The sequence below is a fragment of the Ahaetulla prasina genome, chromosome 1 (genome assembly GCF_028640845.1).
Source record: "Ahaetulla prasina isolate Xishuangbanna chromosome 1, ASM2864084v1, whole genome shotgun sequence".
Classification (NCBI taxonomy): Eukaryota; Metazoa; Chordata; class Lepidosauria; order Squamata; family Colubridae; genus Ahaetulla; species Ahaetulla prasina.
Window position 1 is genome coordinate 112911697 of NC_080539.1, and position 17193 is coordinate 112928889.

A 17193-nucleotide genomic window follows, 5' to 3' on the forward strand; every position below is an offset into this window, starting at 1 on the left:
TTAAAAGTGGTAGTACCCTAGCTGAGTGATGAAAAAATCTTTAGTGCTTCCTGGGCCGCTTACAACATATTAACTGTTTATCATGACTTACTGTCAATTGATAAATTGGTTTTCCCATCTATTTGATCAAGAATATGTTTAAGAATATAAAAAATGAATTAGTTGTACCTGGTAAGACCATAATTATGTTTCAGATTATTCTGATTCTGAATCAGTACCTTCAGCAAAGTAACGAAGAACAGATATACTTGAATGATATTGAAAATGGGGAGATTTTTCTGTGAAAATTTAATTCTGTTGTGGAAATTAAATTTATCCAATCAAAAGATTTGTAATTTTTGAAGAACTATCTTTCTATAAGATAGTTCTTCAAAAATTACAAATCTTTTGATTGGATTAAGTTCATTAAGTTTTTCTGTGAAAATTTAATTCTGTTGTGGAAATTTAATTCTGTTGTGGCTATTGGAAGCATTTTATTCAATTATTTTTACTCAGCTGGCAGAATATAAGAATTTGATACCAATATGGCAACATCTGCTATATTCTCTCATCAGTTAAAGCCAGAAAAATAAAATAAATGAAGATTAAATATTTTTGTTGCAAGTTCTTTTTTCCCTGAGAAATGAAATGTACTGGGCCAAACTTTGCTTATAATCCTAGTTATTTATTTGTTTTTTAAAAATGTGTCACTTCCTATGAAAATATTTTGAAGCAGGATTTAATTCATTTTATGGCAATCAGGAACCATGTTTATATAAGGAAATTACTGCAAATATAATAGAAAGTAAAATCAGTTTTTCTGATACACTTAAAACTTTTCAATCTTTTGGTTGGGAGATTCAAAATTATAACAACACAGTGTTAGCTTTAACAGAAAAGTAGTTTCAACTATTTTTTGGAAATTGAAGCTAAATAAGCTAAATCTACTAAAATTATTGAAAAGTCAAGCATCGAATTGCAGCAATCCCCAAACCATTAATAAAGAATAATTTAAAACATCTCAGTAATTTCCTGATTTGTATACTCCCTTCCCTACATGTGTTATTTTTAATGCAGCAAAAGAAGAAGAATGATAGATCAGCAAACAGGTTTGTGAGTGTCCCCAATCTAAGTGCTTTGGAATCTAGTGGAGTGGGCAATGGACATGCTAACCGCCTGGACCCTATTCCTAATTCATCCATCCACGATATTGAGTTCAACAGCAGCAGACCACTTCCACAACCAATACCACCCAAAGAGCCCAAGATGGTTTTGAGGTGAGCAGAGCCTCACCAGTTTTTGATTTTCTTTTTTTTTCCTAACTTGGAAAACAAAAATTGATTTCTTTTTAGTTGACCTCCCCCCCACCTGGTTTAAGAATACTGGAGTATGGATATTATTTTAGAATCATAATTTTCGCACTCTATTTTAAACCTCTTTATAGTATCCCTTTTTATTGTAAAGCTTGTTGAAATGTGATTCCCCCAATAAGTCTTATTTCCCTTAAAATTTCAAAGTGTTATATTATTACCAATGTGTTGTATGCTTTCAGTTATTTACCTTTATGAACAATTGTGTTAAATGTTTGTTATTTCTACCTGCCCTTCAAGAATATGTTACAATCCCCCAAATCAAAATGGTATTTTGTAACAGTGCGTCTAACAAAATATTTACCATATTAGATTTGTATCAATTTTCCTCATCACAGAAAAAATATTTTTCGAAAACAAGCTTTGAGTATATGTGAATATAGTATGTGCATGTATTACATACCATTTAATGCTATGCTTCAGCATTAAAATATCAAGCTCCATTTTGTGTTACAATTGGAATATGTTTTATTATCTAACTGAAATATCATTTTATAATGCTTGATATCCTGGAAAAGTAAATGTTTCTTTATTCTGATTTAATTTTGCTTTAATGCAATATACAAAGCTGGGGCAGAAAATAGAATAGGAAGTTTGCACTATAACATTTTATTAACTTGAAATAGGAATCCCATAAAATGTAATCTTCCTTATTTTCCCTTTGCATGTAAAATGCATGTATGCTCAGACGCCATTAACAAGCATGTGCATGAATTCATGAATTGTGATGACGGAGTTACCTTACAAATTATTGTGTTCCCTGATTTGTCCTATAAACGGTAGGGATTATTTTAATGTTTTAGCTATAAAATTTAATTATACTAAAGCAATAAAGTATATATAGTGATTATATCATACGGTTTTACTTGATAATTGACAGTAAAAAATGAGCTTGCTTTGTACTGAATCCCTTGTTTTATTGTATCTGATTCCATATGCATGCAATTTCAATAATTTACTCTGTGTAATATTTAAAGTATGTAATTGTTCAGTGCCAGATAATTCAGCATGTCCTAAAGAATATGATGTTTGCATCATATTTGACAACTAACTTGACCAGAAGAAAAGGATGCTAAAAGAGGATGCTCTTTAAAAACAAACTTTCCCTTGCTCTTGCTTTTTTTTTTTTTTTACAAAAGCAGCAACTCCAATTTTTCCCCCAAAAACACTATTTTTCTATCCTGTTGTGTGGCTTAGTGACTTGTCTATGCTGCTGATGCTCTCCAATGGAGTGGATGACCGAAGGTTGAAAATGGGGAATTAAACTACCTCACAGACTAACGTGACTTTGAAATTATAAAAGTTGATTCTGTGCTGTTTTTGTATGCTTTTTCCAGGCAATTTGCACTTTGACTCTTGGTTGTGGGTTAAATCTGTCTTTTCTTTTTATGAATCTAGCCCTCCTCAGACTGAAGCTTCCCCAATGGCTTCACCAGATCCACAACGTCAGGAATGGTTTGCTCGTTACTTCACATTCTGAGAGATTATTTTGAATGGCACAGCATGGTGTGGACTGTACTGTTCATAATAGCATGACCTTAAAATAAACCCTTATGTGAAACAAGCTTCCTTGTAATATGTCAAACACTGTGAATGAGAACGTATTTGTCTCTCTGATTTGAAAATGCACTCTATTTTATGTGATACTTGTTGGAATCACTTGACATAGTTATATAAATGTGCTTAATGACACTTATTTTTATTTAAAATTGAAAAGTATTTAAACTTTGTAATTACTGCATAATAAAATTTCATAGATGAAATGCAATCTTTCCTCCACTTTTCCTATAAATATGTATTTTCTTCAGTTTCAGAGAAGATTTTCGCATCCCATTTCTCTCTCAAATGCAATTAATTGCATGGTTATTATATATTAAAATAAATTGTTAACAATTTAAAAATCAGACTGGCAAAATATGTTTAAATCCATATATTTTTAATTAACTTAGAGAACTGACTTTAAAAATTGTGATTTATTCTAAAAGTGGGGACGATTGCTAAATTATAATAATATATAAAGCTAGGTGGTGATAAGATTATAGTAAGAAAAATGCCGGATATTTTAATGTTGAAATTCATCAACTTTTGTCATAAATATTTTATAAATACATGCAGAAACAATGCTCTTTAAACATTTAACATTCGGGGTTACTACATTAGGTAATACTGTTATTAATAAAGTGAAATTTATGGAAAGCTGCATTTTGAGGATATTATCCTTTAGGTAAAACTCAGGCATTGATGAAAAAATAGTGCTAAACAAAATAATTATGCATAATAAAGCATGCAAATCTTTCATTAGAGTTCCAGCATAAATGTTAACATTTTTCTCTTCCATTACAAAATTAAGCCATGATCATGTAATCTTTTTCACCTGGAGAATGAGCCTGATTTTCCACTCTATTACACCTGTCTTATAATTGTGCAGGTTTTCTGAGAGAAAAGATGTAATATAATGGCAAATCTGGTTTTTATATATTTTGTTGATACTATTGCTGTTATTTCCAAGATTACCACAATAAAAGTAACACTGGTAATCTCAGGGAGAAATTTTTGTTTGTTTTATGAATGTACTTTTAAGATCTGATCTTTGTATGCATAAGGGGGGCGTAGGGAGATTGTGTGGTTATTTTAAAAACAGTTTTTATTCTTAGATACAAAAATATAGCTCTCCATTATTTCTGCTAAAGCCTGACTGCGTCTTCCCATTATGCAACAGCATAATCAACCAATGGTACCACCAATAATATAGTGAATTTTATATGTAGCATATGTACAAAAAATTTGTATGTTTTCATATAAAATGTCCTAATCAAACTTTTCAAATTGTATCTCCTGTAAACTCATCTTGAATGCTTCACTGGAAGCAGTGTTCTAATGCTTTCCTGCTAATCTAAAGCAGTATTTGGCAGATATTCTATGGTCTGTGTAAAGGTATATACAGCCTTTACATTAGAAGAAAGCCATATTAAGTTAAAGTTGGATTTCTTGGCTGTTACCTATAATAAAATATACTGGATAATTTTGCAATGATGATCCAAAATACTATTGTGTTATGTTTTTCTTCTTTAAAATTGAATGCTTTGTTTACCTTAATACCCAAAGATTGGGTGGACAGTGCCAGAATCCTGTGGTAAACATGTTGAATTAGAACTACTGTTAGTCAATCCCAAACTGAAATAGATCCACAACTATGGAAACTCATTTGGTGACTTTTAGCCAGTTGCCTTTTCTGAGCCCAGCTTACCTCATATGGTTTTGTGGGAGGAAAATAGAAGAAGGATACTATATATATCAATTTAGGCTCCTAAGGAAAGGGGGGATATAAGTCACATGTTAAACTTCAAAACTATAATAGTATTTTAGTGTTCTTGTTTACAAATTTTTTTTTACGTTTTCTAATATTGATATCAATGAAATCAACTTCTTGTCTTCTATACTGAGAATATGGAACAAGACATGTACATTTGCATATTTTACTCTGACGTGGCAACTTACTACAGGACAGAAACTCCTTTATCAAAAAACACAAGTCATTTCTCGATACCAATTTTAAATACAGTCCTCAAATTAATAAACTTACCTTCAAAAAGTATTATCCAATCTGTTAATGCATAGAAACTTGCTTTCATTTATATATCAAAACTATGGAAAACATTCAAAAGAGCTTTGCAAAGCAAATTGCTACAAGCAAGGCTCTTCTCCACAATATATTAAACAAGGCTCTTCTCCACATCCTTCAGAAAGTTTGCATAGCTACTGCAAAAGCTGTTTCCAGGATGTGTACAGAGATCTCTTAAACTGTGATAGCACCAAAGTTACTGTATATGGCTCAGGCAATGGGAGACAGCCTTCAAAGCATATTTACATGCTTTCCCAAGGTACAGTTACTTTAATACCTCAAGGATGAGTGTATCACCATGCCAACACACTTTGCAAGGCACCTTTTTCAAGATTTCACAAATCCTATTTTGTAGGAAGCTGAAAGTGAGCGTTAAAAAGCCTAGTCATTTCAATATGAAATGGCAAATAGGTGAAGTACTCTCCTTGCAGTCTAGTCATTTTTTTCAACAATTTACTATAAAAATTCATAGTTTCCGATTAACCTTGAACGATACAATTTATTCACATTAACTTATAACGTTCAACCTATACATGTAATAATTGTTCTGTAAATAGCAATCTGCTAATACTGTGATCTCCAATATGGCAACTTGGAATGCTAGTGTTCTTGCTGTGCCAACAGGTTCTATGCTGCTTTTTATAATTTTTAAAATTTAAAATAATGGGTGATGCTGCAAAATGAAGTATTAGTCTACAGAACTTTTTTAATTCCTGGAAGCACTTCTGAGTTATTCTAGTTTACTTTTATAACAGCAGCTTAATTTAATGCACAGCTTTTAAGTATTAACTGTCATATATTTTGAAGCTACATACAGCACTTTCAAGACAACATACATTATGTGGCATTGTGTCACTTTCTAAAACAATCTCTATATTTAAAAGCATACAAATTATTTATTATAAGAAAGCAGCATAGGTTTTATTACTGTACCCTTAGTTTCATTTCTACAAATATAAACGTTGGTAGATTGAGAAATCTATTTTACCTGTATTATCTTTTTACTTTGCAAACTTTTTAAGACATGACAAGAAATCTCACACAATCATAAACTGATAATTTATCAGATAGTTTACTGTAGTTTATCTGCTCCTTTCCTTGTAACATCTTATTGGAGGAATGGTATTGCTCTGTTTTATTATTCAAGCACCCTACTTCATTTACATTTGGCAAAGATTGTTCTACAAACAATCCTTCTGAACCTTAAAGCTATCACATCTAAAAGAAAAAAGCTAGTTTTAAAGTTTGCATTGAAAATCCAGCCATTTTGACTGTCAAAGCTAGAATGCTCAAACTATTCCTGTATCTTGGACGTACTCCAATATTTCCTCTAGAATTTCTTACTGTACAATCACCCTACTTGACATTTTCCAGTGGGACCAAAAGATTTCATTTTCAATTTGTAATTGTTGGCTTTTAAATGATATACAACTGTAATGGAAAAACCTGTTAGAAGTGGGAAAGGTCTGGAAGTTTTTACAAGGACAATTATAGGACAACAGACTGATTAGGTGGCTCAGTGGCTAAGACACTGAGCCTGTCGATCAGAAAGGTCGGCAGTTTGAATCCCTAGTACAGGTCTCCTGCATGAGCAGTGGGTTGGACTAGATGATCTCCAAGCTACCTTCCAACTCTGTTACTGTTACTTATCCTGAAGTTTCCAGCACTACCACCACTTAACAGTACAGAAAAGGTCCAAAAGTGTTTGCAAGGCTTTTTGTTTGTTCATACAGTCATCCAATCCCTTCCATAACTCAGACTGACATAATTTCCCATGAAGAAATGCTGGCTACTGATTCCCAGGAAGAAATGTTGGTTGTATCCCTGCAGTATTTTTTTCCACTGTACTGCCTCTTCCCCCTCCCCCCCAAAAATGCAGTTCTTTTAAGTACGCATAATCCTGTAACTCTTATAAACTAAATCAAGGAAAAAACAGCAGTGTAAAATCGGAGACACAATAGAAAAATATTCAGCTCTTCTAATTCTAGGGCCGCATGTGTCTTTATTAACTGATACCAACTCAGTAGGAACCCTAAAGACAGTTGGTACGAAAAAGTATAATGCTGGGACATGAGGATCATTGCTCGTACTTCCAAAACAGGATTCAAGTCTTAACCTTCCGGAGAATTCCCCACCCCGCTTCGTTTCACTCCCCCGCCCCCGTGCCTTAATCGACAAAGCTCTCTTCGCACTGTAGTACTTTTGGTGTGTGTTTGTGCCTTCTAGACCAGGGGTCTCCAACCTTGGCAACTTTAAGCCTGGCGGACTTCAACTCCCAGAATAGCAAAGCTGGCTGGGGAATTCTGGGAGTTGAAGTCCCCCAGGCTTAAAGTTGCCAAGGTTGGAGACCCTCGTCTAGACAGCGATTCTTGGCAACTGCCTGAACAAGCCCCCACGGTTTTCTTGGCAAGATTTAAGCGGCTTTGCCCTTCCTGCTTTTTCCTAATGCTCTGAAAACGACGGGCTCGAGGCAGGACGAGAACTCGCGGTCTTTCCCGGGTTCTAGCCTGATACTTTAACCCCTACAGCAAATTTTACTGAACAAAAAATAATATAGATAAGGAACAGATAGCGGGGGGAGGGGGGGAACAGTCACCGATAATTAATTTCTGCTTTTTTTTCCTTTCCGGTCTGCAAGAGAAACAGCACTCTGCTCCCCCACCCGGCAAAATTCCGGTGGCTTCCCGTTGCCTAACCGGAGGACGGCTTCAATTCCCACCCTCCAATTTTAAAGTTCATATACCGCAGCCCACCTGCTCCACCTCACGCCTATTCGCGGAGTAGCAGTTTATTACAACCCACTCAAAGAAGTGAACTACTGAGAACGGAGCCGGCAAGCCTGGCGCTTTTTCTTCAAAGGGCTTCATTTACTCAGCGAGGCCTGGCCGCCACCAATCGTCGCCCCCCGCAACCCTCGCGCCCAGGGGCAGCAGCGGCGCCCCAGCAATCCGAAAAGGAAAGTCGCCCGCCCTTTCCCCGCCTGTCATCCAGCGGCGGAGCCGGAGGAGAGGAGCCAATCTTCGCCTGGCCCGCCTCCTCCTCCTCTCTCCTCCTCCCGGCTGGTTCCTGCCGCTCCTTTTTGCAGCCAGACCGGTAAAAGGTTTTCCCGCCAGCTCTAAGCTTCGCCATGCGGATGGTAAGTGGCGTGGCATGAGAGGGAAGCGTCGCGCCCCGGGGAGTTCGCGTTGCTCCACTTTTGCAGCGCGGCCCCCTATTTCTCCTTCGCAGACCCGGGTTAACGCCCCCCGGCATGAAACTTGAGGGCCAAACTTCGCCTTCGTCTTAATTTAGCCGCTCGGAGCTTGCCCGTCCCTCCTTCAGCCCTGCCCCCATCACTTCTGGTTCTCTGCAATAGCACTTAGATATATAGACTGCTTCGCGGTGCTTGACAGCCTTCTCAGCGGTTTGCAGAATCGGCATATTGCCCCCAACAATCTGGGTCTTCATTATACCAACCTTGGAAGGATGGAAGGGGGGTGTGTGGATTGGGTGGAGAAGTGTATTTGAGCTCAGAAGGCTAAATTGAGCGGAACGACGCTTCACTTGCGCCAAATCAGGGGTCTCCAACCGTGGCAACTTTAAGCCTGGTGGAGTTGAAGTCCACCAGGCTTAAAGTTGCCACGGTTGGAGACCCCTGCGCCAAATGGAGCCATAGGACACCCACCCACCCCCTACAGACGTACACCTATAGAAACAAACCACACTCACGTGAAGATTGAACTCTTAAAAAACGGGGGGGGGGAGCAAAAATCTTTTTGAGACATGATGCTGCCCTGCCTTTTCGAAATGTAGGAGCGCAAATTCTTATTTATTTAGTTGTTCCATACTACACTGCATTCAGGACTACTCTCAGAATTATTATTTTTTTACCAGTTTGGGAGATCTCCTTTTTGGATTTCCTGGAAAATACCTGTTTTCTCATTATTTGGTTTTAAATATGCCTGGCATAATATAAGTAGCTGGTTAGATCGGTAATTATAAAGCACTAAAATGAGTACATTTAATAAAAAAATAAAAATAAATGTTGCAAGTTGATAATCCAATAATTGAAATGAAAATGAAAACAGGGGGAGCAGAGATAAACAAAAACTGAGTCTGAAATTGCAGTTAATCTAACAATCTGTTTTTCTGCCTCTGGTGGCCAGATGATTGTGGAAGGCTTGATACAATAATTAATATGGCTCTATAGCAACTTAATGCTCACAAGAATGCTCAGGGATTCTTTCATGAAGATCCGATTGAAATCATGCCAAAAGCAACAGCTGGAGCTATCCCGTATTTGCCTAATTCTTGAGGAGTAAGAGGAAATTTTTCTGTTCACTGTTGCACATATATTTGTCTGCAAATTAGAAACGTTTCCAATTTTTTGATATTTTTTTCTGTTAACAAGAAAGGTTTTCTTCCTACTCTTGAGTTACTGCTCTGTTATACTGTTTCTTAAGAAACTGTTCAATGCTTTAAAAACCAGAAATGTAAAAAAACTTTTAAAAATTGAAACTCTTCCAGACTAGATTTCTCTTATAGAATCGCATTGCTTCACAGAATTTTGCAGGAGATCCAGCTATTAATAATAATTCATTCATAGTTCCCCCAATTCTGTTATTTCTCTTATCTAAATAAATTCAGCAAGAAGGATAAGCTATAAGGCCTTTTCTTGGTTACCATCAGGAGCTATTCATCTGGAAGAACCCTTTTCCAAAGAAAAGAACACTTTTTTTTACTGTGACCCTGAGAAGATTGTTAAAGTTTTGCCCTTCCGTGCATGAATAAACATTGTATGAAAGTACTAATATGCCAACTGAACACAAGATGAGTTGACTCTTCAGCTGCTATAGTATGTTTATCTTTGATTATTGTTTTATTTGTACAGCTTTTGCATTTGTTAGCTATTCTGAGTCAAATTTGTTAGCCATATAATTTGATTAAATACATATATACATGCAGGGTATGGACATAAATATTATCATTGAAATGTGCTGGCAAGGTTTTATCCAAGAAAGGAAGGAAAATAGAGAGCAAGGATTCAGGGGAAGAGCTGAAACATAATTATGAAGCAAATTAGTTTTATGCGATGCACTAGAAACAGAATTTACCGTAATTAAGTTAACTTAATATTGTCTTGTATCTCTTTTAATTATAGGATTCATGATGGTTTTAACTACAGAGCAAATAAATCTGATTGGACAAGTATTTGAATCATATATTCTGGCGTATCACAAAAATGACATCTTGCAGATTTTAAGAGAAAAGGATGATGACGCCCATTACCCCGTTATTGTTGATGCATTGACACTTTTTGAAACCAACATGGAAATTGGTGAATATTTTAATGCCTTCCCTAATGAAGTGCTTCCTATTTTTGATAATGCATTGCGTAGAGCAGCTGCGGCAGTATGTCAGTCAGCTTCCAAAGCTCAGGAATTCATCATTAAACAGAACCTTCATGCCAGAGTATCAGGTAAATTGCATTTCTTGTGATACATACAAACCTTGTTTGGTTTGTAACAAGTTTCTGTGGATTATGTAGCAAGTGTAAATGTACTTTTTATAGCAAGGCTGTGCTTTTAATTAAGATAGCCTTATTGCACCTGCCAAACTTGAACAATAACTTCCATAATTTCCAACTAGTATTGGTAGCTGTAATAAATGGAACAATTTTAAGCCAGAAAAGGCTGACTTACAGAATTCAAATCCAGGAGCACAATTGCTGACCAGACTATTGAGAATAGGGATCCTGGTCCTTTCTCAAGAGGTTAGGAATGGTTTATGGAAATTCTATGCTGATGCACACACACACACTGTCTTCCTTTCCTTCTTTCAGTAGTAATTTTCAGTATATCTCATCAGTTCCAATGCTTTTTATTTATATATCTATATCTTTCTTTATATCTACAGTACCATTGATGGCATGCTCTTTTTCCAGTTTCAGTTCAGTGATTTAATTTCTTCCCTTCACAACAGTCAACACTTTCCTAATCCATCTTCATATCTCTTATAATTTGTTAAACAAATTAGATGATAGATAGATAGATAGATAGATAGATAGATAGATAGATAGATAGATAGATAGATAGATAGTTGATAAATTCACTCTGCTTGTATTTTATTTCTAGATCCCAAATGCTTGTTCGATGCTTTTTTCTGACAAGAAAGACTGGTAGTTCTTTGAAACATTGTATCTCTCTTTCAGTCTTGACATGATTAAACCTGTGCTTTAAAATAGGTCACATAGTTTAAGCCAGTTAATAGAGGGAAAGGGGTGTTACAGTGAAAATATGGGAAAACAAAACTTCCTTGTTAATTTTATAAAGAGAAATATAATAGAAATATAGAAATATAAGGTAGTCTTAAGAAGGAGCAGTGATTTGTTTGAAAAATTCTGTTTTATGAAGTAATTTCAGATGAATTAACCCACTAAAAATTACATATTGTGCCTATTGTTTTCATATGATAGCAAGTTCCTTTCTGATACTGAGTGTCTTTAATTTTTGCTGATGAAATTTTGGGTAGAAAAACTAAAATATTGTTAGGTAGTGTTTCTATAATTTTCAACAAATATTATACCTTTAAATAAGGGTTACATAGAAAACGATCAGTGAAGTTCTTCAAGATCTGATTAGACATTGACCGTACCCATTATACAAATCCATTATTTTGTTCATTTGGTTTTAATTCAGCATGCTATGTATAGCCAGCCTCTTTTTAAATGGATGCCTTAGCATCCAAATATAAATAAATAAATATATATATATATATATATATATATATATATATATATATATATATATATATATATATATATATATATATATATATATATATATATATATAGGTCTTGGTTGTTCGGGTTTTCTCCGTGTAAAATTGGAAGTATAGGTCTTTGGTTGTTCGGGTTTTCTCCCGTAAAATTGAAGTGTCTTGGCGACGTTTCGACGAAGTCTCATTCGTCATCTTCAGGCTTCAGCTTCGTGCTTCTGGGAGCAATGTGTGATCGCAGCTGTTTCTTCCTTTTAACTGCTAGTGGGGTTTGAACTGATTGGGTGGGAGCTTGGCTGTGCTCTGATTGGATGGGGTTTTCTGTGCTCTGATTGGCTGGGGTGTGTCCTGTGTTGGTGGGGGCTTGGTTGTGCTCAGTCTAATCTGTGCTGCAGGGGATTTGAGCTGGTGAGCTGCACTGCTGCTGTTTGGCTTCGTGTTCGTGGTCGTGCTACATCTTCGTAGTGGGTGTCAGTCTGCTGCATGTATGGATTGGAGGGTTTGAAGTGGCTAATGTTGCAGCTGCGGTCTGGCTTCTGGTCCTTGGTCGTGCTTCCTGATCAGTGTGGGTTTGGGTGCTTTCTGGGTGGATGTGTGGTGGTGACATCCTGTGTGGACCTCGTGAGTGTGGGTCTGGTGTCATTCCTCGTGTTAGGGACACGTTTGTCAATAAGGGCAGGTTTCCAAATGGCTGGTAGGCGGAGGTATCATCTCGTTTGTTCATGCTGTGTGGGCGTTTTCTATCTCGATGGCTTCTCTGATTATTCTGTTGTTAAAGTGTTCAGTTTTGGCGATAGTTCTGGTCTTTTAAAGTCAATATCGTGTCCTGTGACTTTAAAGTGTTGGACCAGGGAAGAAGTTAGTTCCTCTTTTTGAATGAGTTCTTGTGTTCTTCAATCGTGCACTTATTCTTCTGTTGGTTTGTCCAATGTATGTGGTGGGGCAGGCGGTGCATGGGATTTCATATACTCCTTGATTTTCTAACTCAATTTTGTCTTTGGGGTTTCTTAGGATGGTGGATATTTTTGGTTTGTGCAGAATGCTGTCTTGATGTTATGTTTGTGGAGGATCTTGCTGATTCTGTCTGTGGTGCCTTTTATATATGGGAGGAGGGCTGTGCCATTTTCTTGCTCTCTGTCTTGGGTTTTAGTGGGGGTTCTTTTGGATTAGTTTGGTAATCTTATTTCTCTGGAATCCATTGGATGTTAGTACGTTTGTGAGAGTGTGTAGTTCGGTTTTCAGGTGTTGTTCATCAGCTAAGCATTTTGTTCTAGAGATGAGTGTCTTGGCTACGGAGTTGATCTGTGCTGGGTGGTGGTGTGAGAGTGCATGCAGATACCGGTTTGTGTGTGTTTTCTTCTGGTAGATGGTGTGTCCTAGGGAGCCATTGGGTTTCTTGTAGACTAAGACATCTAGGAAGGGAAGTTGGTTGTTAACTTCTGTTTCCATGGTGAACTGTATTTTGGGGTGTAGGCTATTGAGGTGTGTGAGGAAGTTTTCAAGTTTTTCTTTCCCGTGTGGCCAGATTATGAAGGTGTCGCTCATATCTGAGCCAGAGTTTGGGTTTGTGATCAGATTTTCTAGTGCTTGGGTTTCAAAGTGTTCCATGTAGAGGTTGGCAATGACAGGTGAGAGGGTGATCCCATGGGTGCGCCTTCTATTTGTTTGTATTTTTGTCCGTTATAGATGAAGTATGTGTTGATAGGCAGTGGTTGGTCAGATCTAGTATGTGCTTGGGGGTTATATTTGTTTTGGATAGCTGTCAAGGCTTCTTTGATTGGCACTTGGGTGAAGAGGATATGACATCAAAGCTCACGAGTAGGTCGCTGGGCTGTAAGTTTTGTTTCTTTATGATCTCTATGAACTGGAATGAGTTTTTACATGTGAGGCGATGGATTCTGCATAGGGCTGTAGTTGTTTGGCGAGAAATTTGGCTAGGTTTTGTAGAGGTGAGCCTATGGAGCTGACTATGGGTCTGAGTGGGGTTCCTTCTTTGTGTATCTTGGGAGGCCGTAGAGCTTAGGGCATCTGGATGATTTCTCTCTGGGAATGATTCTTTGTTGGATTTCTTCGCTGATGGGGAGGCTTTTATTTTGGATCTAGTGGTTTTTCTAGGTAGGTGGTGGGGTCTGTTTTAGGGGCTTGTATGCAGGGTCTTGGAGTAGGTTGGTTAATTTGGTTTGGTAGTCAGATGTGTTCATAACCACCGTGGCGTTGCCCTTGTCTGCTGGTAGGATTATTATGCTGGTATCTTTTTTCAGGTTAAGTAGTGCTGTCTGTTCCTCTTTGGGTAAGTTGCTTTTGGGTGGCTTGCTGCAGAGGATGTTGGTGATTTCGAGTCTGATTTTGTTAGCGCCATGGGGGTTGATTTTGGTCAGGCTGGTTTCAACTCCGCATATAATGGTCTCAGTGGGGATGTATTTGGGAGTGACTGCAAAGTTGAATCCTTTGGAAAGGACATCGGTTTCAGCTTTGGTGAGGATCCTATCTGGGATGTTATGCACTGTTTGTTTCATGTGTTGCTGTGGGCGTGGAGGGTTTGTTTCTGGCGTTCTTGTAGTCTTCGGAGTTTGTTGGTGTGCGTGTCTGTCTTGAGGGTGGTCTGTGTTTCGCTCTCAGACGGCAAGTTGTTTGGATTTGTCCCAAAGTGCGGGTGCATCTTGTTGCTGAGTTTGAGGTGAAGTGTGAGGAGATCTTTGTTGATTTGATCTAGGAGGAATCTTTTTGTGTGAAGTTCATTTCTGATTAAGGCCAATTCTGTTCTTTTTAGGATGCGTTTGGTGGCTGCAGAGTTGGAGTGGAATTTCAATTGGAAGCATTTGGGGATTAAATTTTCATCGCGGCAGTTTCGTAGGAATGCGAGGTCACATAAAATGGAAGCTCTTTGGACTTCTAGTTTTTCATAGGTCCTGGTCAGATGGTGGATTTCCTCCCCGTAGAGGTGCAATATTTGTTTTCTGAGGTTTTCACGGGTGTTTGTATATAGGTCTTTGGTTGTTCGGGTTTTCTCCCGTGTAACACAGACCACCCTCAAGACAGACACGCACACCAACAAACTCCGAAGACTACAAGAACGCCAGAAACAAACCCCTCCACCCTCACAGCAACACATGAAACAAACAGTGCATAACATCTCAGATAGGATCCTCACCAAAGCTGAAACCGATGTCCTTTCCAAAGGATTCAACTTTGCAGTCACTCCCAAATACATCCCCACTGAGACCATTATATGCGGAGTTGAAACCAGCCTGACCAAAATCAACCCCGATGACGCTAACAAAATCAGACTCGAAATCACCAACATCCTCTGCAGCAGCAAGCCACCCAAAAGCAACTTACCCAAAGAGGAACAGACAGCACTACTTAACCTGAAAAAAGATACCAGCATAATAATCCTACCAGCAGACAAGGGCAACGCCACGGTGGTTATGAACACATCTGACTACCAAACCAAATTAACCAACCTACTCCAAGACCCTGCATACAAGCCCCTAAAAACAGACCCCACCACCTACCTAGAAAACCACTAGATCCAAAATAAAAGCCTCCCCATCAGCGAAGAAATCCAACAAAGAATCATTCCCAGAGAGAAATCATCCAGATGCCCTAAGCTCACGGCCTCCCAAGATACACAAAGAAGGAACCCCACTCAGACCCATAGTCAGCTCCATAGGCTCACCTCTACAAAACCTAGCCAAATTTCTCGCCAAACAACTACAGCCCTATGCAGAATCCATCGCCTCACATGTAAAAACTCATTCCAGTTCATAGAGATCATAAAGAAACAAAACTTACAGCCCAGCGACCTACTCGTGAGCTTTGATGTCATATCCTCTTCACCCAAGTGCCAATCAAAGAAGCCTTGACAGCTATCCAAAACAAATATAACCCCCAAGCACATACTAGATCTGACCAACCACTGCCTATCCAACACATACTTCATCTATAACGGACAAAAATACAAACAAATAGAAGGCGCACCCATGGGATCACCCTCTCACCTGTCATTGCCAACCTCTACATGGAACACTTTGAAACCCAAGCACTAGAAAATCTGATCACAAACCCAAACTCTGGCTCAGATACGTAGACAACACCTACATAATCTGGCCAGACGGGAAAGAAAAACTTGAAAACTTCCTCACACACCTCAAAAGCCTACACCCCAAAATACAGTTCACCATGGAAAGAGAAGTTAACAACCAACTTCCCTTCCTAGATGTCTTAGTCTACAAGAAACCCAATGGCTCCCTAGGACACACCATCTACCAGAAGAAAACACACACACACCGCTATCTGCATGCACTCTCACACCACCACCCAGCACAGATCAACTCCGTAGCCAAGACACTCATCTCTAGAACAAAATGCTTAGCTGACGAACAACACCTAAAACCGAACTACACTCTCACAAACGTACTAACATCCAATGGATTCCAGAGAAATAAGATTACCAAACTAATCCAAAAGAACCCCCACTAAAACCCAAGACAGAGAGCAAGAAAATGGCACAGCCCTCCTCCCATATATAAAAGGCACCACAGACAGAATCAGCAAGATCCTCCACAAACATAACATCAAGACAGCATTCTGCACAAACCAAAAATATCCACCATCCTAAGAAACCCCAAAGACAAAATTGAGTTAGAAAATCAAGGAGTATATGAAATCCCATGCACCGCCTGCCCCACCACATACATTGGACAAACCAACAGAAGAATAAGTGCACGATTGAAGAACACAAGAACTCATTCAAAAAGAGGAACTAACTTCTTCCCTGGTCCAACACTTTAAAGTCACAGGACACGATATTGACTTTAAAAGACCAGAACTATCGCCAAAACTGAACACTTTAACAACAGAATAATCAGAGAAGCCATCGAGATAGAAAACGCCCACACAGCATGAACAAACGAGATGATACCTCCGCCTACCAGCCATTTGAAACCTGCCCTTATTGACAAACGTGTCCCTAACACGAGGAATGACACCAGACCCACACTCACGAGGTCCACACAGGATGTCACCACCACACATCCACCCAGAAAGCACACCCAAACCCACACTGATCAGGAAGCACGACCAAGGACCAGAAGCCAGACCGCAGCTGCAACATTAGCCACTTCAAACCCTCCAATCCATACATGCAGCAGACTGACACCCACTACGAAGATGTAGCACGACCACGAACACGAAGCCAAACAGCAGCAGTGCAGCTCACCAGCTCAAATCCCCTGCAGCACAGATTAGACTGAGCACAACCAAGCCCCCACCAACACAGGACACACCCCAGCCAATCAGAGCACAGAAAACCCCATCCAATCAGAGCACAGCCAAGCTCCCACCCAATCAGTTCAAACCCCCACTAGCAGTTAAAAGGAAGAAACAGCTGCGATCACACATTGCTCCCAGAAGCACGAAGCTGAAGCCTGAAGATGACGAATGAGACTTCATCGAAATGTCGCC

The 17193-nt window shown here is 38.5% G+C and overlaps 2 protein-coding genes across 9 annotated transcripts in view; both read left to right on the plus strand.

The window, feature by feature from the left end:
- Positions 1–4392, plus strand: part of FAM184A (family with sequence similarity 184 member A) — a 66129-nt gene extending 61737 nt beyond the window's left edge. For 2 of the 4 annotated variants that reach the window (XM_058172973.1, XM_058172954.1), the window contains 2 exons: positions 1057–1256; positions 2748–4392. In XM_058172973.1, the coding sequence (XP_058028956.1) occupies positions 1057–1256; positions 2748–2829 (282 nt within the window). In that variant the 3' untranslated portion in view covers positions 2830–4392. The remainder of the gene's footprint in view (positions 1–1056; positions 1257–2747) is intronic. The other 2 variants (XM_058172981.1, XM_058172964.1) reach the window with 1 other exon arrangement.
- A 3333-nt stretch (positions 4393–7725) lies between these two features.
- Positions 7726–17193, plus strand: part of MCM9 (minichromosome maintenance 9 homologous recombination repair factor) — a 46571-nt gene continuing 37103 nt past the window's right edge. For 2 of the 5 annotated variants that reach the window (XR_009153850.1, XM_058173029.1), the window contains exons 1-2: positions 7726–8107; positions 10112–10429. Coding sequence is in view for 4 of the 5 variants with exons in the window: in XM_058173029.1 (XP_058029012.1) it covers positions 10117–10429 (313 nt within the window). In the remaining variant the exon portion in view is untranslated. Of the gene's footprint in view, positions 8108–9639; positions 9806–10111; positions 10430–17193 lie in introns of all 5 variants that reach the window. The other 3 variants (XM_058173013.1, XM_058173004.1, XM_058173023.1) reach the window with 3 other exon arrangements.